This window comes from Electrona antarctica (assembly GCF_951216825.1).
Source record: "Electrona antarctica genome assembly, chromosome: 8".
NCBI classification, from domain to species: domain Eukaryota; kingdom Metazoa; phylum Chordata; class Actinopteri; order Myctophiformes; family Myctophidae; genus Electrona; species Electrona antarctica.
Genome location: NC_136789.1, coordinates 56349645 through 56373477, shown reverse-complemented (window position 1 = coordinate 56373477; position 23833 = coordinate 56349645). Strand labels below are relative to the sequence as shown.

Here is a 23833-nt window from a genome sequence, read left to right as displayed (position 1 = left end):
CTTGCGTAATTGTACTTACTGTACTGTTTGCAATCTGTTAATAAAGTATTCAATCAAGCGCCCCCCCCCCCCCCCCACCCAATGGTTTTGTACACACACGAAAGTGACAGTGTCAATCAAAGATCATTTATAAGTATAGCCTTTAGGACCAAGACTAAAGTCAATCGTTTAGGGGTAAAAAGACTAAAAATAGTCAATTGGTCAGCGCTAGCATTAGCTCACATTGGTTCAACCCATTCTGGGCGGGAACCCCTTTTGGTGTATTAAGCATTGTGTTATACTATAGCTATTGAATTTTTTTTTTTTAAATCGTGAAAAAATGTGGTGCAAATCTTTGAATATATATATTCTTTCAGAGTGAACGTTTCTAACTCAGGTCTTCCAGGGGGGTCCCTGGAACGACATATTTTCAGATGGGTGTCGGCGGCCAATTACATATAATTCTGGGGCTGCTTGACATGAACTATAGTTTGAGAACCACTGACATAGAAACATGTGTAGAATCGTTCTCAGGTCTAAACGGGTTAAAGGAACTGTTAAACCACCCTCAGCCTTACCTTCGTATCACTGGCAGGGACGGATTAACCCCCACGAGGGCCCCTGGGAGCCAAGGGCCCCTGGGCCACGGCCCCTGGGCCGGTCATTTTTGCAGGGCCCCCATAGCGCGCAACATTTTTGTGTTTTTATCATCTTTTTTACCTACATTTAACAAAATCAATGGCCAATGAATGGCCCCAGGAGCCCTTTTCAGGGCGTCAAACCCAGTACCACGCGGTCCAATTGCCCTGAAGGGCCCCTGAGAGCCAAGGGCCCCTGGGCCACGGCCCCACTGGCCCAATGGCTAATTTGTCTCTGATCACTGGTCCTCACTAATGTTCACTAGAAGGAGTTCAGAAACATGCCTACAAGTGGCATCATGGGTATGGTAACTAGCAAACATGTCTTCAAAGTTTATCCATCCATTTTTTTAAGAGCTTAAAAGCTTGTCGTTTCTATTAGCATCCCCGTCAATGGGGTCATTAGTAGTAGGCAGGTTTCTGTCCAGCCCTCCAATGAGACACAGGGTTAGTTTATGTAATGTTGTCCTTTAAGCACTTAAAACCTCTATACTCGTAAAACGCCTCCCCCCCCCCCAATCCCCCCCCCTTCCCCTCCCCCTCAAATCTCGCCAAACGTAAATCAGATCTACAAGCGGATACAGCAGCAGATCTACAAGAGCAGAAAGCAGATCCGCAAGCCGACGGCGTGCCGCGCTGCCACGCGCCGTGAGCTTTGTAGATCCGCCATCTTTGTGGCCAACGTTCGCCATTGTAAGTCGGGGCTTCCAGCGGTGAACGTCAGGAGGTCCAGTCATGTGGTCCTCGCGGTCTGCGAGAAGGTCAGGCGGCGGTGGTGGTGGTGCAGTGGTCAGGTGTTAAACGCGTTATCACTTTGGAGATTTTTTGTATTTTGTATTATTGTCCGTTTATAGCATCGAAGTGTCATTTTATTTCTAACCTCTTGGCCAGTTCCCACTTGGAGAGGCGGAAAAAAAAAGACTGTCTCAATGTGTTTTGACTGGTTAAATAAAGGCTAAATCAAATAAAACTTGGTCATCAGCACGTCAACAGGTCAGAACTCAGAGAACAGGTCAGGTCAGGTGGCGGTGCGGTGCGGTGGTCACTAGGCGCTCCTCTTGCTGACCAGCAGGTTCATCAGCATGTCGAAGGAGTTCCCGTCGGGCTCCACGGACACCACCCCCTGCTCCTTGGAGTAGACCTGCAGGAAGCCGCTGTCGTCCAGACCCACCACCTCCGCCTCAGGGCCGTCCTCGCTCCACAGGCGCACCCGAGTCCCACTGTGTGGAGACAACACGTACAGTACAGTCACACTGGTTGTGCGTATTCCTTCCTATGGGCTGTGTCGGGCGGGAGGAGCAGGGCGGAGGCTGTACGGTATGAAACTATGGTGATTAATCCATTGAGACCTGGAACGCATCCATGTCACGTTAGCGTTTAACCACATTAACCATTAACCCATTTTGGGCGGGAACCCCTTTTGGTGTTTTAAACATTGTTATAATTTAGCTATTGAAAAATAGCAGATCTACAAGCTCATAGCGCGCCACCGAGTGGCGCGCTATGAACTTGTAGGTCTGCTATTTTTGAAAAATCGTTAAAATGTGCCTCAAATCTTTCCGAAAATTGTCATGATTTAGAAAACTTTTTTTTTTTTTAATTTCGACGTCAGGCCTGAATGGGTTAAACATCTCTGCATTACTTCATTTACAAGAAGTCTACAGAGAATCAGAGAGAATGCAGAAGAATTGTTTTTGCCCGTTACCTCTCCTAATGGTATACAAACATCAATACAGCATGGAATTGTGGACAGAATCTTATCCGACGATAACAAAATATTCTTTAGTTTTGGGTCTTAGAGGCTAAATGTCATCAAATGGAGGGCCGTGGCTCAAATGCTGAAAAAATAAACCTCTGGTCTAGGCCCTAGAACAGCAGTTCTGTGCGTGTCTGTGTGTGTGTGCGCGTGCGTGTAGTGTACCTGTGCAGCCATCTCTTATAGTAGAGAGGCAGGATGGCGTCGGGGCCTTGCTGCTGGAAGGCGTCGACGAGGCCCTCCAATGAGGTGACGGCGCGGGCGATCAGCTGGGTGGAGCTGAGTGGCTGCAGCTGTGTGCCGTGCTGCGCGTTGTGCTGCCGCACCAGGTCGTTGATGCAGATGGTGGGGTTGCTGTTGCTGACGTTGAAGCCGCAGCCTGAAGCACAACGCGCCAGAAACACGTTTTCATTCAAATGTTAACCGTCCCCCTATTTAAGTCACGCCTGAAAACCCACCTTTATACAGAGTGTTTTTTTAACTATTTCATAGCCAATTGTACTTACATCCTTGTTATTGTTTGGTGTGCCATTATCATTTTGTTATTGTGTGTTTCTTGCTGTTTTTATCTTGCTCTGTGCAGCACTTTGGAACTCTGTTTTGAAAAGCGCTATACAAATAAAGTTATATCATATCATATCATATCATATCATTTAGACCTTGGGAAGCCTGTTATGTTGTTATACGATGCCTTTCAATTAAACTCTTTTAACCATACAACTAAGGTGGGATTTACAGCAGTGGTTCCCAAACCTTTCAGCCCATATATGGAGATGGGTGAGCAGGTCTAGAGCCCGGGCAGAGGCTTTGGTGACAACCGGCTATCAAACGGACTCCAACACCAGGCACTGTGGTGGTGTGGAACACTGCCCCCCTGTGGTGGTGTGGAACCACCAGGCACTGTGGTGGTGTGGAACACTGCCCCCCTGTGGTGGTGTGGAACCACCAGGCACTGTGGTGGTGTGGAACCACCAGGCACTGTGGTGGTGTGGAACCACCAGGCACTGTGGTGGTGTGGAACCACCAGGCACTGTGGTGGTGTGGAACCACCAGGCACTGTGGAGGTGTGGAACCACCAGGCACTGTGGTGGTGTGGAACCACCAGGCACTGTGGTGGTGTGGAACCACCAGGCACTGTGGTGGTGTGGAACCACCAGGCACTGTGGAGGTGTGGAACCACCAGGCACTGTGGTGGTGTGGAACCACCAGGCACTGTGGTGGTGTGGAACCAAACGGACTCCAACACCAGGCACTGTGGTGGTGTGGAACCACCAGGCACTGTGGTGGTGTGGAACCACCAGGCACTGTGGTGGTGTGGAACCACCAGGCACTGTGGTGGTGTGGAACCAAACGGACTCCAACACCAGGCACTGTGGTGGTGTGGAACCACCAGGCACTGTGGTGGTGTGGAACCACCAGGCACTGTGGTGGTGTGGAACCAAACGGACTCCAACACCAGGCACTGTGGTGGTGTGGAACCACCAGGCACTGTGGTGGTGTGGAACCACCAGGCACTGTGGTGGTGTGGAACCACCAGGCACTGTGGTGGTGTGGAACCACCAGGCACTGTGGTGGTGTGGAACCACCAGGCACTGTGGTGGTGTGGAACCACCAGGCACTGTGGTGGTGTGGAACCAAACGGACTCCAACACCAGGCACTGTGGTGGTGTGGAACCAAACGGACTCCAACACCAGGCACTGTGGAGGTGTGGAACCAAACGGACTCCAACACCAGGCACTGTGGTGGTGTGGAACCAAACGGACTCCAACACCAGGCACTGTGGTGGTGTGGAACCAAACGGACTCCAACACCAGGCACTGTGGTGGTGTGGAACCAAACGGACTCCAACACCAGGCACTGTGGAGGTGTGGAACCAAACGGACTCCAACACCAGGCACTGTGGTGGTGTGGAACCAAACGGACTCCAACACCAGGCACTGTGGTGGTGTGGAACCAAACGGACTCCAACACCAGGCACTGTGGTGGTGTGGAACCAAACGGACTCCAACACCAGGCACTGTGGTGGTGTGGAACCAAACGGACTCCAACACCAGGCACTGTGGTGGTGTGGAACCAAACGGACTCCAACACCAGGCACTGTGGTGGTGTGGAACCAAACGGACTCCAACACCAGGCACTGTGGTGGTGTGGAACCAAACGGACTCCAACACCAGGCACTGTGGGGGTGTGGAACCAAACGGACTCCAACACCAGGCACTGTGGGGGTGTGGAACCAAACGGACTCCAACACCAGGCACTGTGGTGGTGTGGAACCAAACGGACTCCAACACCAGGCACTGTGGTGGTGTGGAACCAAACGGACTCCAACACCAGGCACTGTGGTGGTGTGGAACCAAACGGACTCCAACACCAGGCACTGTGGTGGTGTGGAACCAAACGGACTCCAACACCAGGCACTGTGGTGGTGTGGAACCAAACGGACTCCAACACCAGGCACTGTGGGGGTGTGGAACCAAACGGACTCCAACACCAGGCACTGTGGGGGTGTGGAACCAACGGACTCCAACACCAGGCACTGTGGTGGTGTGGAACCAAACGGACTCCAACACCAGGCACTGTGGTGGTGTGGAACCAAACGGACTCCAACACCAGGCACTGTGGTGGTGTGGAACCAAACGGACTCCAACACCAGGCACTGTGGTGGTGTGGAACCAAACGGACTCCAACACCAGGCACTGTGGTGGTGTGGAACCAAACGGACTCCAACACCAGGCACTGTGGAGGTGTGGAACCAAACGGACTCCAACACCAGGCACTGTGGTGGTGTGGAACCAAACGGACTCCAACACCAGGCACTGTGGTGGTGTGGAACCACCACTGTGGTGGTGTGGAACCAAACGGACTCCAACACCAGGCACTGTGGAGGTGTGGAACCAAACGGACTCCAACACCAGGCACTGTGGTGGTGTGGAACCAAACGGACTCCAACACCAGGCACTGTGGTGGTGTGGAACCAAACGGACTCCAACACCAGGCACTGTGGTGGTGTGGAACCACCACTGTGGTGGTGTGGAACCAAACGGACTCCAACACCAGGCACTGTGGAGGTGTGGAACCAAACGGACTCCAACACCAGGCACTGTGGTGGTGTGGAACCAAACGGACTCCAACACCAGGCACTGTGGTGGTGTGGAACCCGTGTGTCAAACGGACTCCAACACCAGGCACTGTGGTGGTGTGGAACCCGTGTGTCAAACGGACTCCAACACCAGGCACTGTGGAGGTGTGGAACCCGTGTGTCAAACGGACTCCAACACCAGGCACTGTGGAGGTGTGGAACCCGTGTGTCAAACGGACTCCAACACCAGGCACTGTGGAGGTGTGGAACCCGTGTGTCAAACGGACTCCAACACCAGGCACTGTGGAGGTGTGGAACCCGTGTGTCAAACGGACTCCAACACCAGGCACTGTGGAGGTGTGGAACCCGTGTGTCAAACGGACTCCAACACCAGGCACTGTGGAGGTGTGGAACCAAACGGACTCCAACACCAGGCACTGTGGTGGTGTGGAACCAAACGGACTCCAACACCAGGCACTGTGGTGGTGTGGAACCAAACGGACTCCAACACCAGGCACTGTGGTGGTGTGGAACCACCACTGTGGTGGTGTGGAACCAAACGGACTCCAACACCAGGCACTGTGGAGGTGTGGAACCAAACGGACTCCAACACCAGGCACTGTGGTGGTGTGGAACCAAACGGACTCCAACACCAGGCACTGTGGTGGTGTGGAACCCGTGTGTCAAACGGACTCCAACACCAGGCACTGTGGTGGTGTGGAACCCGTGTGTCAAACGGACTCCAACACCAGGCACTGTGGAGGTGTGGAACCAAACGGACTCCAACACCAGGCACTGTGGTGGTGTGGAACCAAACGGACTCCAACACCAGGCACTGTGGTGGTGTGGAACCCGTGTGTCAAACGGACTCCAACACCAGGCACTGTGGAGGTGTGGAACCCGTGTGTCAAACGGACTCCAACACCAGGCACTGTGGAGGTGTGGAACCCGTGTGTCAAACGGACTCCAACACCAGGCACTGTGGAGGTGTGGAACCCGTGTGTCAAACGGACTCCAACACCAGGCACTGTGGAGGTGTGGAACCCGTGTGTCAAACGGACTCCAACACCAGGCACTGTGGTGGTGTGGAACCAAACGGACTCCAACACCAGGCACTGTGGTGGTGTGGAACCACCACTGTGGAGGTGTGGAACCACCACTGTGGAGGTGTGGAACCCGTGTGTCAAACGGACTCCAACACCAGGCACTGTGGAGGTGTGGAACCACCACTGTGGTGGTGTGGAACCACCACTGTGGTGGTGTGGAACCACCACTGTGGTGGCGTGGAACCACCACTGTGGTGGTGTGGAACCACCACTGTGGTGGTGTGGAACCACCACTGTGGTGGTGTGGAACCCGTGTGTCAAACGGACTCCAACACCAGGCACTGTGGTGGCGTGGAACCACCACTGTGGTGGTGTGGAACCACCACTGTGGAGGTGTGGAACCCGTGTGTCAAACACCAGGCACTGTGGTGGTGTGGAACCCGTGTGTCAAACGGACTCCAACACCAGGCACTGTGGAGGTGTGGAACCCGTGTGACTCCAACACCAGGCACTGTGGGGGTGTGGAACCCGTGTGTCAAACGGACTCCAACACCAGGCACTGTGGAGGTGTGGAACCCGTGTGTCAAACGGACTCCAACACCAGGCACTGTGGTGGTGTGGAACCCGTGTGTCAAACGGACTCCAACACCAGGCACTGTGGAGGTGTGGAACCCGTGTGTCAAACGGACTCCAACACCAGGCACTGTGGAGGTGTGGAACCCGTGTGTCAAACGGACTCCAACACCAGGCACTGTGGTGGTGTGGAACCAAACGGACTCCAACACCAGGCACTGTGGAGGTGTGGAACCCGTGTGTCAAACGGACTCCAACACCAGGCACTGTGGTGGTGTGGAACCCGTGTGTCAAACGGACTCCAACACCAGGCACTGTGGTGGTGTGGAACCCGTGTGTGAAACGGACTCCAACACCAGGCACTGTGGAGGTGTGGAACCCGTGTGTCAAACGGACTCCAACACCAGGCACTGTGGAGGTGTGGAACCCGTGTGTCAAACGGACTCCAACACCAGGCACTGTGGTGGTGTGGAACCCGTGTGTCAAACGGACTCCAACACCAGGCACTGTGGTGGTGTGGAACCCGTGTGTCAAACGGACTCCAACACCAGGCACTGTGGTGGTGTGGAACCAAACGGACTCCAACACCAGGCACTGTGGTGGTGTGGAACCAAACGGACTCCAACACCAGGCACTGTGGTGGCGTGGAACCCGTGTGTCAAATTTGAAGTCGGTGGGGCGAACGGTTTTCGAATTACGTGGATTACAGATGTACATACTGTACATACACACACACATACAGAGACTTTATTTATAGATAGATTGGTAACACCTGTGAAGGAAGCAAGGAAGACGCCCAATTTCTTTCCAATATGGCCGCTGTGCATATAAACCTATTCTTGTTTCTGTACATATACATTGCACGTCGTTAACGTTAAAGCAGTAGCCTGGTGTGTCCGGCGTGGAGGAATGGAGGAATGCAGAGCTCTTGTTGTGATAGAGGTTTTAATATAGGATGTGTTGTTGGGGATTAGCGGCAGCCAGGAATGTCGAGGGCCTGACAGACGGAAAGCGTCACTGTCACTACGCTCGCGTAAGTGACACTCCGCTCGCGTCAGTGACAAGCGTCACGGCAGGCCACTTGTTCGCCATAATTACACCACGGTTGTTAAAAATGTGAACCGCACCGAGCCAGATGGAACAAAGGGACAGACGCCATGTGCTTTGGCCCATGGACAAAAAACAACTAACTATTTTCCTTCGAGGGAAAAAAAAAAGCTTTATTGAAATGGAGACAACTTCAAGCAGCTGTGTTATCTGTTTAGGAGGACTGGCTCAGTTCGTCACTAAATAATAGCCGCTGTTGATTAACTGAAATTATGAAATATGGAGACGCAGCACACACTTTGAGTTTCGGCGGTCTGTGCCGTGCGTCGACGCTCCGTAAGTCTGCACTGAAAGACGTGCTAACAGGATTGACGCTGCCCACTTGATGCCGCCGATGTGTCTACAGCTGAGACAATGTACTGTAGCGGATTCGAATGAAAATAAACCGATAATCACCATGCAGTAGGTCACTTATCACACGCGCACACACGCACGCACGCACGCACGCACGCACGCACGCACGCACGCACGCACGGGTATCCTCACCAATCAGCAGGTGGAAGGTTGGTCCCATGACGGTGGAGGTCACCAGCACTCCACCCAGCTTCATCAGGTCACTGTAGTAGATGTCGTTTGGCCACTTCACCCTCAGGTCTATGTCCTAAAAGAAGGACTTTACAGTTACTACACCCTCTCAGGTCTAAAGTCACTGTTTTACACTCTGCCTTCAACTGTTAACAACTGTTAACACATTGACTGAACCGGATGTAAAGGAAAAGACGCTGTATGTTGTGACTCTTTCACCCCGAAGCCCTTCCGCCATCTTGTCGACGGTGACAAGTCACACAAAATAACAGATTACCTGCTCATCATCATAGTCTACTGTATGTGTTTATTATATGTGACCAGATTTGACTGAGAGCCTGCCATCGCGCAAATTCCAGCTTTTCACCAGAGGAGAAAAACCTTTTATTTGTATGAGTTAATAGCACAGGCAGACTATTCACATACTAGAGCATGTCTGAAATAAGTGTCAGAGCTGAAATTGACATGTAAATATGAAATAAATGCTTAAACATGTAGCTAGGTGTAACTTTAGAGTCCACATAAGTGAACCTTTCAAGTCTGTTTTCTCAACTCGCTGTTTTCTGCAAGACATTTACTCTATAAGCCATATCTCCAAAACTGGTGGGTCAAACTGAACAACCAATATGCCAATTTGAAGCTATGATTCCCTGCTTTCACATGACATGAGAAAACGAAAATGTAAAACAAAATCCAATGGCAGTCCCTCAGTCAAATTTGGTCACATATGTCCATGTTGTGTACCTACAGATGGAGCACACACACACACACACACACACACACACACACACACAAACACACACCACACACACACACACACGCACGCACACACGCAATCAGTGTGCTACAGCTTGGTAATAAGGGGTTCATTAGTTATTGTGGCCTGCTATTTTATTAGCGTTAACACCATGCTGACGTCTGTGGCTTCTGTGCCGATTTACTGCTGTGGCGTTGGTGGAACTGTTAACATCATGCATGTTAACAGTGGCTGAGGCTATCTGCACTGTGTAGTACGGGCAGACCCTCCAACCACACCGGACATGCAGAACTGTGTGGGGGTAAGATGACATTCCGGGAGATAGACCTGCATATACTGCAGCAATCTTTTTTTGTTGAAATTGTATCACGTAAAAAAAGAGCTATAGCCTATCAATGGGTTACTGAAACTCTTCCCAGCTAAATGTTGGTCTCCGCAAGCTCCTCTTCAACTCTGAGAATCTGGTTGTACTTGGTCAGACGCTTAACCCCATTTTGGGCGGGAACCCCTTTTGGTGTTAGCATTATGTTATGCTTTAGCTATTGAAAAATAGCAGATCTACAAGCTCATAGCGCGCCACCGAGTGGCGCGCTATGAGCTTGTAGGTCTGCTATTTTTTTTAAAAATCGTGAAAAAAGTAGACTCATCATTAACTTAATTCAGTCTCGTTTTACTTCCCCCATTCTGTTTAAGGAGTTCAAAGAATAAGTGTTGATTTGCGCCTTGTGTGTTGATTGATCTCACAGTATGTAGAAGGGGGCTACCCATTGGTTCTCACAGTATGTAGAAGGGGGCTACCCATTGGTTCTCACAGTATGTAGAAGGGGGCTACCCATTGGTTCTACCAAGCATAAGGTTGGCGAACATGCATTAAGGTTGGTGGACATGCATTAAGGTTGGCGAACATGATTTAAGGTTGGTCAACATGCATTAAGGTTGGCGAAAATGCATTAAGGTTGGTGAACATGATTTAAGGTTGGCGAACATGATTTAAGGTTGGCGAACATGCATTAAGGTTGGCGAACATGCATTAAGGTTGGTGGACATGCATTAAGGTTGGCGAACATGATTTAAGGTTGGCGGACATGCATTAAGGTTGGTGGACATGCATTAAGGTTGGCGAACATGCATTAAGGTTGGTCAACATGCATTAAGGTTGGCGAACATGCATTAAGGTTGGCGAACATGATTTAAGGTTGGCGAACATGCATTAAGGTTGGCGGACATGCATTAAGGTTGGTCAACATGCATTAAGGTTGGCGAACATGCATTAAGGTTGGCGAACATGATTTAAGGTTGGCGAACATGATTTAAGGTTGGCGAACATGATTTAAGGTTGGTGAACATGCATTAAGGTTGGCGAACATGCATTAAGGTTGGCGAACATGATTTAAGGTTGGCGAACATGCATTAAGGTTGGCGAACATGATTTAAGGTTGACGAACATGCATTAAGGTTGGCGAACATGATTTAAGGTTGGCGAACATGCATTAAGGTTGGCGAACATGCATTAAGGTTGGCGAACATGCATTAAGGTTGGTGGACATGCATTAAGGTTGGCGAACATGCATTAAGGTTGGCGAACATGCATTAAGGTTGGTCAACATGCATTAAGGTTGGTGAACATGATTTAAGGTTGGTCAACATGCATTAAGGTTGGCGAACATGCATTAAGGTTGGCGAACATGATTTAAGGTTGGCGAACATGATTTAAGGTTGGCGAACATGATTTAAGGTTGGCGAACATGCATTAAGGTTGGCGAACATGCATTAAGGTTGGCGAACATGATTTAAGGTTGGCGAACATGCATTAAGGTTGGCGAACATGATTTAAGGTTGGAGAACATGATTTAAGGTTGGCGAACATGCATTAAGGTTGGCGAACATGATTTAAGGTTGGTGAACATGCATTAAGGTTGGCGAACATGATTTAAGGTTGGCGGACATGCATTAAGGTTGGCGAACATGATTTAAGGTTGGCGGACATGCATTAAGGTTGGTGGACATGCATTAAGGTTGGCGAACATGATTTAAGGTTGGTGAACATGCATTAAGGTTGGTGAACATGCATTAAGGTTGGCGAACATGCATTAAGGTTGGCGAGCATGATTTAAGGTTGGCGAACATGCATTAAGGTTGGCGAACATGATTTAAGGTTGGAGGACATGCATTAAGGTTGGCGAACATGATTTAAGGTTGGCGAACATGCATTAAGGTTGGCGAACATGCATTAAGGTTGGCGAACATGATTTAAGGTTGGCGAACATGCATTAAGGTTGGCGAACATGCATTAAGGTTGGCGAACATGATTTAAGGTTGGCGGACATGCATTAAGGTTGGCGAACATGATTTAAGGTTGGTGAACATGCATTAAGGTTGGCGAACATGATTTAAGGTTGGCGGACATGCATTAAGGTTGGCGAACATGATTTAAGGTTGGTGAACATGCATTAAGGTTGGTGAACATGATTTAAGGTTGGCGAACATGCATTAAGGTTGGCGAACATGATTTAAGGTTGGTGAACATGCATTAAGGTTGGCGAACATGATTTAAGGTTGGCGAACATGCGATGCTCCCGTGCTAGCGGTTATGTTTAGGTTAGGGTTAGAGATAGGGTTGGTAATGGTCGAACTAACGGGCGGTCGAACCAGTGCCACACTACCATGTACTGTAGAATGGGTAGCCTAAAGTACAGGTCAATACAAAATCAGGGTCCTCCATTTTCAATTCATCAGAATATTTAAAGATGTACCAATATACATTTATATGCAAAAAAAAAAGAAATAATCATATATACAGTTAAAGAAAATGTGAAAAGTATGGGACTACAGTATAACTATTTTACAGGGGCCAGTTTCAAATTGCAGTCGTCCATAAGTGCTCTTTGAGGGTGTTTTAAAGGAGTCTATGGATTCACATTTCTTAACGGCTGTCGGTAGGGCATTCCACATTTTAGTGTCAACATTTCCTCACGGCGTGACGTAGCACGTGTTTAAAAACAGTTGCAGACACTTGGGGGTAAGTCTGCAATCAAAGATTTAAATTGACCGTGTTATGTTATGGGAGAACAGATCTTTAATTGAAGCTGTAGGTCGTTCCACGTGGTTGGGGCACTAAAACTAAAGGCTGTTTTCCCCAACTCTGTGTTTAGATTTGGGACCTTTAGTGTGAGCCAGTGACTGGAGCGTGTCCTACATGTTACAGGATCCCATAGTCCAGCAGAGCTTTAACGCATTTTGGGCGGGAACCCCTTTAGGTGTTAGCATTATGTTATGCTTTAGCTATTGAAAAATAGCAGACCTACAAGCTCGTAGCACGGCACAGAGTGCCGCGCTACGAGCTTGTAGGTCTGCTATTTTAAAGAAAATCGAAGAACGACTGACATAGAAACATAGCTTTTTCAGAAAACTGTCATTTTCAAACAGACATTTTTAGAATCTGATCTCAGGTCAAAATGGGTTAATATACAACGGTAAAGTTCCATCAATTGCTTTAAAAAATAAACAGATACCGGTGTTTATTCCGTCTGTCGGCCAAGGAGGGCCAACCCACTCTGTCATATAGGACGCAGTGATGAGTTCTGTAAGGTTCACCAGATATACATCGCAGAGCAGAATGATAAACTGCATCCAAGGGCTTGAGGACAGAAGGTTAAAGGCCTGAAAGCAATAATTTAAGATAATTACAATTATCTTTGCATAATTGGGTCCATTCATCTGTATGAATTAATCAGTTGTAAAGTAAATTGTAAAGTGTCAACATGAGCAGAAATAGCAGTTCTATAAGCTCCCAAGGCATTGTGATGTGATGCAATGTGATTAAATATATGGCCTGATTTGGCAATAGTACATTTATTTTGATTACATGGTACTGGACATTGTCAGTCATTTCTTTGTATATTTAAGTTTATGACAAATGTGTCATATCTTCCATGTGCAAATGTCTGTTTACAACGCCAGAAAACAGAAATGCAATTTCTATTCATTATGTTCCGATGTGCGATGCCAAACACACAATTAAATCATCACAATTACTTGCAGCAATTAATCATGGAGTGAAACGTCCTGATCCTGACAGGCCTGACGACGAGCAGGGGCTCGTTGACACACAGCTGCGTACCGACTGACGCACTCACTCACACACACACACACACACACACACACACTCACTCACACACTCACACACTCACACACTCACACACTCACACACACACACACACACACACACACTCACACAGAGAGCAAGCACGACACAGACACTGTCTGACTTATTATGGGATGGCCCTGGCAGAGATGTGCTCCGAGTGCACACTAGACCAGGGGTTCTCAACCTGTGGTCCCCCAAATGATTTACATTTGATGATGACTTTTACCACCTTTTTTTAACCCATTTAGACCTGAGGACGATTCTAAAAAATGCCTTAAAAAATCCTGACAGTTTTCTGAAAAACCCTATGTTTCTTTTTTTTCCTATAATTTGTAGCCCACAATTTTGTAACCCATTTTTCACCCATTATCTAATGTGATCCTGGGCTCTACACACCCTCCGCCAACCTAGTCCCCATATATGGGGGACATGGGGAGAGCAACGGACTTGAACGCATGCTTCCTTCATGCCCGAGTGTCCAAGTTGCTCCTTTTACACCTGACAGGGGGGAGTTTCCCTGGTTGGACGTAGCAAGTGGAAGGAACATGTTATTCCAACCAGTTCCTTTCCCCTCCATAAGGCGCCACGGCTGGCCAGGGGGAGGCAGTTTAGAGACCAGGATTACTGCATGTTTTTTGTGAGGGTACCTACCCTAGGGTACACGGGGAGAACATGCAAACTCCACACAGAAAGGCCTGTAGTGACCACTTATCCGTTGTTGAAACACTTTTCTCCTTTTGTGTGAGCCACTTCTTGGGCAGACTGAACATGCTAAAGACGCTTGCTTTGTTTGAATAAAATAATAGAATGATTCCAGGTTGGTTCAGGTGTTAAATTAAAGTTGTTTATTTCTTCCTTTACAGGGATGCAAAAACGGGAAAACTTAAACTTGTAGGATAAAACAAATAAAGTAACACAAAATCCTTCACACCAAACAGGCAAGGTCAAAAGACTGTCTGCTTGCCAGTCTGTCACGCCCCTATTGTGACATAGAGTTCCTTATAAGGTATCCTGCAGTGGGCAGAGAGCAGACTTCATTAGTTGACACATCACCACCACCAGAGGGCCAATAAATATATAATATAATTGAATATAAGGATTTGGCTCCTACATAACCGGCCCCTAATTGTATTTTGAAGCAACAAAAACAATTACAATATACACTGTATCTTAAAGGAGCCTGTAAACATTCCATTAACTTGGTGTGGTGTGGTACTCATCATAGGTTGGCGAAGTCATCATGCCATCATCATTCATCAGTAGTAGCAAGGGCATCAGTCCTCACATTCTAGCAGCAGGCAGATCTTGGTTATGGGCCTTTCTAGGACATTGGTCTTTGTTTTGACCTTTACAGCTCGCACCAATCCTGTAGAATCTGCCATAACTTCCAGCACTCTTCCCAAAATCCAGGAGCCACGTGGAGCGCAGGGGTCCACAACCATGACCACATCTCCAGTTGTGAAGCTTCTCCTCCGTTTGCACCATTTCTGCCTTTCCTGCATGAGGGGCAGGTATTCCAGGCACCAGCGCTTCCAGAATAAATCTGACATGTACTGCACCTGTTTCCATCGGCGTCTCACATACAGGTCGTTCCTGTCAAAGACTCCAGGTGGCAGAATGGGCTTGGTGTTCAAGAGTAAGATGTGGTTTGGGGTAAGAGGCTCGAGGTCTTGTGGGTCATTAGACACAGTAGTGATTGGGCGGCTGTTTAAGATGGCCTCCACTTCGCATAACAGAGTCTGTAGTCCCTCGTCGTCTAGAGTCTGCTGTTTCAAAACAGAATGGAGCACTTGCCTCACAGACTTTATAAGTCGCTCCCATACTCCTCCATGGTGGGATGCTCCTGGGGGATTGAAACTCCACTGTATGCCCTTTTGGAGCAAAGCTCCTTGGATCCTTTGCTGGTTCAGTGTAGCGAGGGCTTCTTTTAATTCTCTTTGAGCCCCAACAAAATTAGTACCATTATCAGATCTTATATGTTTCACTTGTCCTCTTCTACAAATGAAACGTCTCAAGGCATTGAGGCATGAGTCTGTGTCGAGGGAGTTGGCCACCTCAATATGCACAGCTCTGCTGGTCATGCAAGTGAATATCACTCCATACCTCTTCAAGATGGTTCGCCCTCTTTTAATTTCAATAGGGCCAAAATAATCCACGCCAACATTGGAAAATGGAGGCATGTCTGGCTCAAGCCTTTCCTGTGGCAAATCAGCCATTTTTTGCTCTCCAATTTTGGCCCTTTGCCGTCTGCATACAACACATTCACCTATTATTTTTCTTGCTGCAGAGTTGGCCTTGATTATCCAATATCTTTTCCTTAGTTCAGAGAGAATGTGGTTTCTTCCTCCATGTCCAGTTTTGTCATGCATGTGCCTGAGAATGAGTGTGGATATGTGAGAATGTTTGGGAAGTATGACAGGGAATTTACTCTCTTCTGGCATAGCTGCCCTACTCAGACGTCCTCCCACTCTGAGCACACCATCCTTGAACACTGGGTCAAGCCTGTAGATGCTACTTGTCTTCTTGACACCAGATGTCCTCATTTGCAAGGTTTGTATTTCTTCTGGAAAGTACTGCTTTTGTGTACGACAGATAATTGCATTTTCTGCCTTCTCCATATCTTCCAGAGTGACTGTCTGTCCACCCAATGTGGTTTTGACATCCGTCGTTTTCTGGTCCATCACTTTCCTAGTGCTTCGAGTGCAGTGAAGTGAAGCACTTGCAGTGGAATGAAATTCCTTTTTCCTGTGAACCAGTAGTTTCAAAGTTTCTTTGAGTTTCAATATCCATGCTACTGCAACTTTCAGCTTTCTCCAGCTGGAAAAGTATGTGAGAAATGTATCAGTTGGATTTCCATTGTCCTTTACAATGATTGTACTCACAGCAGGATTTCTCTTGACCTCTGGGTCATCAAAGGAGTTCGAAAACAGTTCTGAGGGAAACTGTGGCCAGTCGTCTTCAGACTTCCAGAGTATGTCTGGGCCGTGAATCCAACTCCGATTCTCCATGAATTTGTCTGCTTTTTGTCCCCTGGTGGCAACATCAGCAGGGTTCACCTTTGTGTTGACATATCTCCACTGGGTCATTTTTGTGGCATCTCTAATTGCAGCAACTCTGTTAGCCACAAATGTGTGGAATCGTGTGTGTTGATTTGCAATGTACTTTAATACTGATTGGCTATCAGTCCAAAACATTGAGCTTTCAAGCTGCAGCTGCAACTCTCTTCTGAGAACTTTATCCACTTTAGTGGCCAGCACTGCAGCAGCCAGCTCCATCCTGGGGATTGTCATCCTTTTGAGGGGTGCAACTCTTGCCTTCCCCATCATAAATGAGACATGAATGGTGTTTTTGTCATTCTTCAGTCTCAAATAGCTCACTGTACCGTAGCCTTGTTCACTTGCGTCTGCAAAATGGTGAAGCTGTGCTTGTATGGGTTCACCAAAGTCCTTTGGTTTGAGGCATCTTCTGACCTTGAAGTTGGTGATTTTCTGCAGATCTAATTTCCATTTAACCCACCGCTCAGAGAATATCTGCGGTACGTCCTCATCCCAGCCCAGGTTTAAGCTGCATAGCTCTTGTAATAGCAGTTTGGAAGTCAGAGTGAAAGGCGCAAGAAACCCTAAAGGGTCATAAATGGAGCTAACAACAGACAGGATCCCTCTCCGTGTGTGTGGCTGTGGCTTGGTGGTGACATTAAATGTGAAATTGTCATCCTCCACACACCACTGCACGCCAAGTGCTCTTTCAGTTGGGAGTTTATCTCTGTCCAAGTTGAGCTCTTTGACCTCTTTAGCTCTATCGACTTCCGGGACTGAGGAAAGTACTCTGCGGCTGTTTGTTATCCATTTAGAGAAGTGGAAACCTCCCCTGTGACATGCAGTTGTCACCTCTTTGATGAGAAGTATTGCTTCATCCTCTGTGGCTACCGATTTCAAACAATCATCTACATATACGTTGTTTAGAATGGTGTCAATCACTTCAGGTCTGAAACGATCCCGGTTATCCTCAGCCGTCCTTTTGAGCGCATAGTTTGCGCAGCTGGGTGATGAGACCGCACCGAAGAGATGCACCACCATACGGTATTCCTGAGGGTCAACACCTATATCACCCCCTGGCCACCACAGGAATCTCAGAAAATCAACATGCTCATTTGCCACTTTTACCTGATGGAACATTGCCTGAATGTCTCCCATTATGGCTATAGGCTCCTGCCGGAACCTGGTGAGCACTCCTATGAGGGGTTTAATTAAGTCAGGGCCTTGGAGTAGCTCTGAGTTGAGCGAGGTGCCTTTGTATGATGCGGCACAGTCAAAAACCACTCTGAGCTTTCCTTTTTTGGGGTGGTACACCCCGTGGTGAGGTATGTACCAAATGCTCCCATCCTTTTGCTCCAGCTGCCCCTGTGGCACTGCCTCAGCATATCCTTGTTCAATGACATCACTTAGGAAGCGAGTGTACTCCTCATGAAATGATGCATTTTTCAAGAACTTCCTTTTTAAGCTCAAAAGTCTTTGTTCTGCAACCTGCCGATTGTTTGGCAGTGTAACATCATGGCTCCTGAATGGTAGTTTGAAACTGTAATGTCCATCCACCATTGTGGTTGAATCTTCAACAATTTTCAAAAACTGTTTGTCCTCTATTGACATTTCCTTTTTGTCTTCATAGGATTTTTCCACAAAGTCAGTGTTGTATTGTGTGATCAACAAATCATGAAGGTCAACTACTGAAATCTTGTTGACAGAGACTGTATTGTTGGCCTTTGAACCTCCTCCTCCTCTTAGTGGACCATTGACCACCCATCCTAGCAGTGTCCTTACTGCATACGGGCCTTCTCCTTGGCTGTTAATGACCCGTTGTGGTTCCATCACTTTAGGTGCATTTGTGCCGATCAGCAAGCCAATGTCCGCATCGATGTTGGGAAGTTTGATGTGTTTGAGGTATGGCCACTTGGATATATCTGACTGGTTGGGAATGTTGTGTTTTGTAACAGGCATGGCTTTCTGGGTGTAGACTTCTGGGAGGGCTGTAAAGGTGTTGCCATGAAGCTCACTCACCTCCAAACCTGTTACTATATGACTACTGACAGTCTTTTCTTGACCCATGGTACGGAGAAGGATGTTGGTTCTTTTTCCTCTAATGTTCAGCCGATGCATGAGACTGTTTGTGCAAAATGAGGCTGAACTGCCAGGGTCAAGAAATGCATAGGTTTGTATTATTTGATTTCCTTTGTTAGATTTCACTTTAACAGGCACAATAGATAGCACACACTCCTCTTCACCGGCCCCAATATGACCACATGCTTTGGGAGATGCACTCGCCTGTGCGGTTTCATTTTCAGACATTTCAGTTGTGTCTGTCCACTTTCTCTTTCCTATATGGAGCACAGTTGGATGGTTAAATTTGCACTCTTTACATGACAAGCGTTTAAAACACTGATTATTCATGTGTCCTTGTACAAGGCATCCAAAACATATTCCCCTTTCCTTCAGAAAGGTGATTTTGTCTCTGTGCAGTTTCCTCTTGAATGTTTGACATTCATCCATTGTATGGGTACCTGAACAAAACAGACAGAAATGTTTATTTGCCGCTTGAGAGCTGTGCTGTGACTGGGGTGAGTGGGAATTGTGGTCGATATTGCTTATGCTGGTGGCGAAGCTGCTGCCAGTGGATTTGGGCTTTTTGTACGTGTTTTGTTTCTGAGCTTTTGGGGCAGTTGGGTCTTGAATATTGCCAAATACAGGGTCTGTGAGGATCTTCACCTGATATTCAAGAAACCTGACCAGGTCACAAAATCTGACTTTGCTGTTACGCTTTTCCTGTAGCTCACAGACTTCAGATCTCCATCTTTCTCTGATTTTATATGGCAACTTGGTGACCAGAGCTTTTAAATTGGACGACAAGTCCAGTTCCTCCATGTATGTGATTTCCTCCATTGCATTGCAGCATCCTCTTAAATATAAAGCAAATGCCTCCAAAGCTCTAGGATCCTCAGGCTTAATAGAAGACCATGACAGGGCCTTTTCTATATATGCATTAGCAATTTTGAATTCATTGCCATAATGCTCTTGGAGGAGTTCTTTAGCTCTATGATACCCCTTCTCTGGTTCCATGTACAGGCATGTTCTGATAAGTTCCCTTGACTGCCCCCTTGTGTACTGTTCCAAATAGTACAACCTGTCTCTGCCAGAGGCTGTTTTGGCTTCAATAAAATACTCAAAAGCTCTCATAAATGATCTATATTCAACTGGATCACCTTCAAATACCTTGATGTCTTTTTGAGGCAAAGAGGAATTATGATGCCGTTTTACAAGAGAGGCAGTTATTTCATTTTGTTTTTGCAAAATACTGTACAGAGTTGCATCATGCACTGGGGGTTGTGGCTTGGGCATTTTAGTGTCATCTTTGAATTGTGATGCATGTGATTGGGTTCTGTCCTTCATGGAATATAGTGGTTTCTCAGGCTGCATGCCACCATATTGTTTTTGAATATAATATTCTGATGATTTAGGTGGCTTTCCCTGTGGATATGAGTTGGGAAATAAACGAAATTGTGATTCTTTTGGGCGCACACTTTGTGTATGTGCAGTGCTCTTATGCACCGTTTCCTTTTTTGTGTCATCCTTTTCCTTTTCAGGTATCATGTGTATGTCGCCATCTTTGTCACAATATTCATTCATTCCATCCGTTGTTGGTGGAGGTGCGCTTTGAGTTTGAACTCTTTGAGCATGACTTTCCACAATAGTAAGAGCATTTATTTTAGCAGTGGCTGCATCCAAGTCAGCCTGCACATCAAGGGTTTCCTTTCTTTTTCTTATTTGCTCCATTTGTTTATTGAGGTTCTCCTCTTCCTCCTCCAACACATGTTTGTCTTTTAATGCCTTTAATTTCGCAATTGCTGCAGCCTTGTCGGCTTCTGCGTGTATGCGAGCAGAAGATACACTGGAGTGCGCGCTGCCTTTAGATCTGCTTGACGCACCAGTATTTGAGCTGTGCTTGGATCTCCAGGCACCTGACGCACTGTCACCAAGAGCAATATCTTGATCATCATGTCTGGTTGTCAGGCCAGACTTCCATTTCATAACATCATCAATAAATTCATTTATGCTGCTCATTTTTGTTTGAAACCAGTTCTCACTTTCATTAATTTCCTCGGACCCCTTTAGCAGTGCTTGATAAGACACGTGCGCATCATTAAAATCATCCAACAGTGATTTGTACTTGTGCACGTTGTCATCCAATTCCTCTGTAACCATATTGTCTTTCATCAATTCCTTTATAATGTTCATTCTCCGCGTCAGTGGAGAGAGTTTGTATTTGCGCGATGAGCGCATTTTTGCAATGTGTTCTCCGTCCATTTGAGAAACTTCAGGTTCATTGGTATCACTCACGGTGACCAGTGACACCGCAACAGTTTGTTCAGTTCCATCCGTTCCTTTGTTTGATCCATTTTCATCCATGTTGCATTAATGTTCCAAGTGTCAAGTTGTATGAACACAAAGGCAGGGCAATATAGCCTAACACACGCTCTTTATGTTTTCCAATCCATTGCAATTCAGAGGGGGCGGCGTTTAGCGCACTTTTTATTGCAGTTGAAGAATAATTAAGTTAAATAAATTAATGTCCGTCAATGCGCACCAAATGTCACCTTTTTGCGCTCCTAAATTAACTTCAAGTCCTTCTTTATCCAATTCCTTCCCAGTTTCCAGTGTCAACTTATATTTTCTTCGTTATGATTTGTTTAAAAGTTGCATTATTTACCACGCACCACCATCTTGTCCTTTGTTGTCCTTTGTTGTCTCAGCCCCGCTGTCCGCCGTTCAAACAGTTGCTCATCTTCAGCAATCCTTTCCTTTTTCCTCGAAAACTCCAAAGCGAGTCTTTTGACTAATGTAGTGACCACTTATCCGTTGTTGAAACACTTTTCTCCTTTTGTGTGAGCCACTTCTTGGGCAGACTGAACATGCTAAAGACGCTTGCTTTGTTTGAATAAAATAATAGAATGATTCCAGGTTGGTTCAGGTGTTAAATTAAAGTTGTTTATTTCTTCCTTTACAGGGATGCAAAAACGGGAAAACTTAAACTTGTAGGATAAAACAAATAAAGTAACACAAAATCCTTCACACCAAACAGGCAAGGTCAAAAGACTGTCTGCTTGCCAGTCTGTCACGCCCCTATTGTGACATAGAGTTCCTTATAAGGTATCCTGCAGTGGGCAGAGAGCAGACTTCATTAGTTGACACATCACCACCACCAGAGGGCCAATAAATATATAATATAATTGAATATAAGGATTTGGCTCCTACAAGGCCCTTTTGCCATATGTTTCTATTTCACGGCCTGAAAAGGTTGAGAACCACTGAGCGCTAGAGCGCTGCACTCTGGGAAAAATAAATACACAAATAAATACATGAAAAAAGAAAATGACACTCACAAGGTATCAGTGGCTTTGTGAATAGTGAGTACTTCCCACTCCCCCCGTTTACTACAGACCGTTGTAATTATCATTTCATTGTCAAAATGTTAAATATGTCAAAAGAATTTCATTAATAATAGTAGTAGTAGTAATAGTAATAGTAGTAGTATTCTACCTGGTATCCAGGTAATGTGCCTCCACCACAGTAGTAGTAGTAGTAGTAGAGTTAGACCTCTTTTAGACGGGGACGGTCTCCAGAAAAACGGCAAAGTCCCGTTGCGTTCTCATTTGTATTGACCCTTTACACGAGAACGCACACTTTATGAAAACGCTATAATGTCGCTAGGTGGCGGTAACGGGCTGCCAAATAGACCAGTCACCCACGTACGAGAAGAAGAACCAGGTAGCTCCCTCTTCACGGGTTTTGAATGACACGTCAGACCACAACGGGGTTGTGGCCGCCGTCGCTCGCTGCCTGCTTTCTATAAACGCATCGAGTGACACACAGGCTGACAGGCAGAGCGCGCCACGGGATGGTTATATATTGTATAATACATTGGGCTACACAAAGGCTGCTGCCGCCTATCAAGGCATTTTAGTTACATCATGGTTTTACATTCACCATCGCTGATGAGCGGCGCTTTGTAGGGAGGCTTGTTCATTGTAGGATATCACAGGGGTTCTCAACGTTTTTGGCCGGGGACCCCCGAAAATGCTTTGGCAACGTCTCGGGACCCCCGCCCCGCCCCCTCCCGACCCCCAATATAAATTGACTGCTACAATAACCTTAAACCATTTTGGGCGGGAACCCCTTTTGGTGTTTTAAGCATTGTTATAATTTAGCTATTTAAAAATAGCAGATCTACAAGCTCATAGCTTGTAGGTCTGCTATTTTTGAAAAATCGTGAACATTTTTGAAAATAATTTGGGGACCCCCTAAAATAATTTGGCGACCCCCCGAGGGGTCGCGACCCACGGGTTGAGAACCCCTGGGATATCATACTGTATATGGCTCTGCATCAATGTAATAAACATATGCGTTGTGAGCCAACGTGAGCCATGATGTCATAAGTTTTGCGGATTCACCGTTTTGCCTGTTTACACGGAGACCGGAGGAAACAGCGTTTTCAAAGATTTCCACTCTGGGAGGTGGTTTCAGTTTGTTGTGTTTTCACCTCCTGAAAACGCCGTTCTCGTCTAAAGGGACCCCAGCAAACGATATTTTTGCCGTTTCCTATGAACACCGTTCTCGTCTAAAGACCACCTTAGTGTCGAAGTGTCCTTGAGCAAGACACCCTAATTGCTCCCGATGTGCAGGTTGGTGCCCTGAATGGTTTCCTCCGCCATCGGTGTGAATGTGTGTGTGTGAATGGGTGAACGTAATGCACAATCTATGTAAAGCGCTTTGGATAAAAGCGCTATATATAAATGCAGTTAATGCACCATTTTACCCTTTACCATTATTAGTAGTACTTGAGTTAGTACTAGTACTAGTAGTAGTATCCTACCTGGTATCCAGGTAAGGTGCGTACCGCCTCGACCACAGCCAGTGCAGCCAGGTGTTGGAGGAATGGTATACTCTGTCCCAGCCTGGACTTCAAATCCACCCGGACGTTTAGAGTGAAGGAGACACTGCCCACAGGACTCAGCCAGCAGTTCCCTCCACGGCCTGGGGAGGAAACACACCGGACATTGTCCTTCTGAATACTAAACAAAGACTAACAGTATACTAAAACATTGTCCTGCTAAATACTACTAAACATAGACTAACGGTATACTAAAACATTGTCCTGCTAAATACTACTAAACATA

The 23833-nt window shown here is 47.0% G+C and overlaps 1 protein-coding gene across 5 annotated transcripts in view; it reads right to left on the bottom strand.

Annotated features, from left to right (window-relative positions):
- Positions 1-1163: 1163 nt before the first annotated feature.
- Positions 1164-23833, bottom strand: part of hlcs (holocarboxylase synthetase (biotin-(proprionyl-CoA-carboxylase (ATP-hydrolysing)) ligase)) — a 94306-nt gene continuing 71636 nt past the window's right edge. For all 5 annotated transcript variants that reach the window (XM_079507645.1, XM_079507646.1, XM_079507647.1 and 2 more), the window contains 4 exons: positions 23530-23690; positions 8666-8780; positions 2539-2752; positions 1164-1837 (listed from right to left, as the gene is read on the bottom strand). In XM_079507645.1, the coding sequence (XP_079363771.1) occupies positions 1663-1837; positions 2539-2752; positions 8666-8780; positions 23530-23690 (665 nt within the window). In that variant the 3' untranslated portion in view covers positions 1164-1662. The remainder of the gene's footprint in view (positions 1838-2538; positions 2753-8665; positions 8781-23529; positions 23691-23833) is intronic.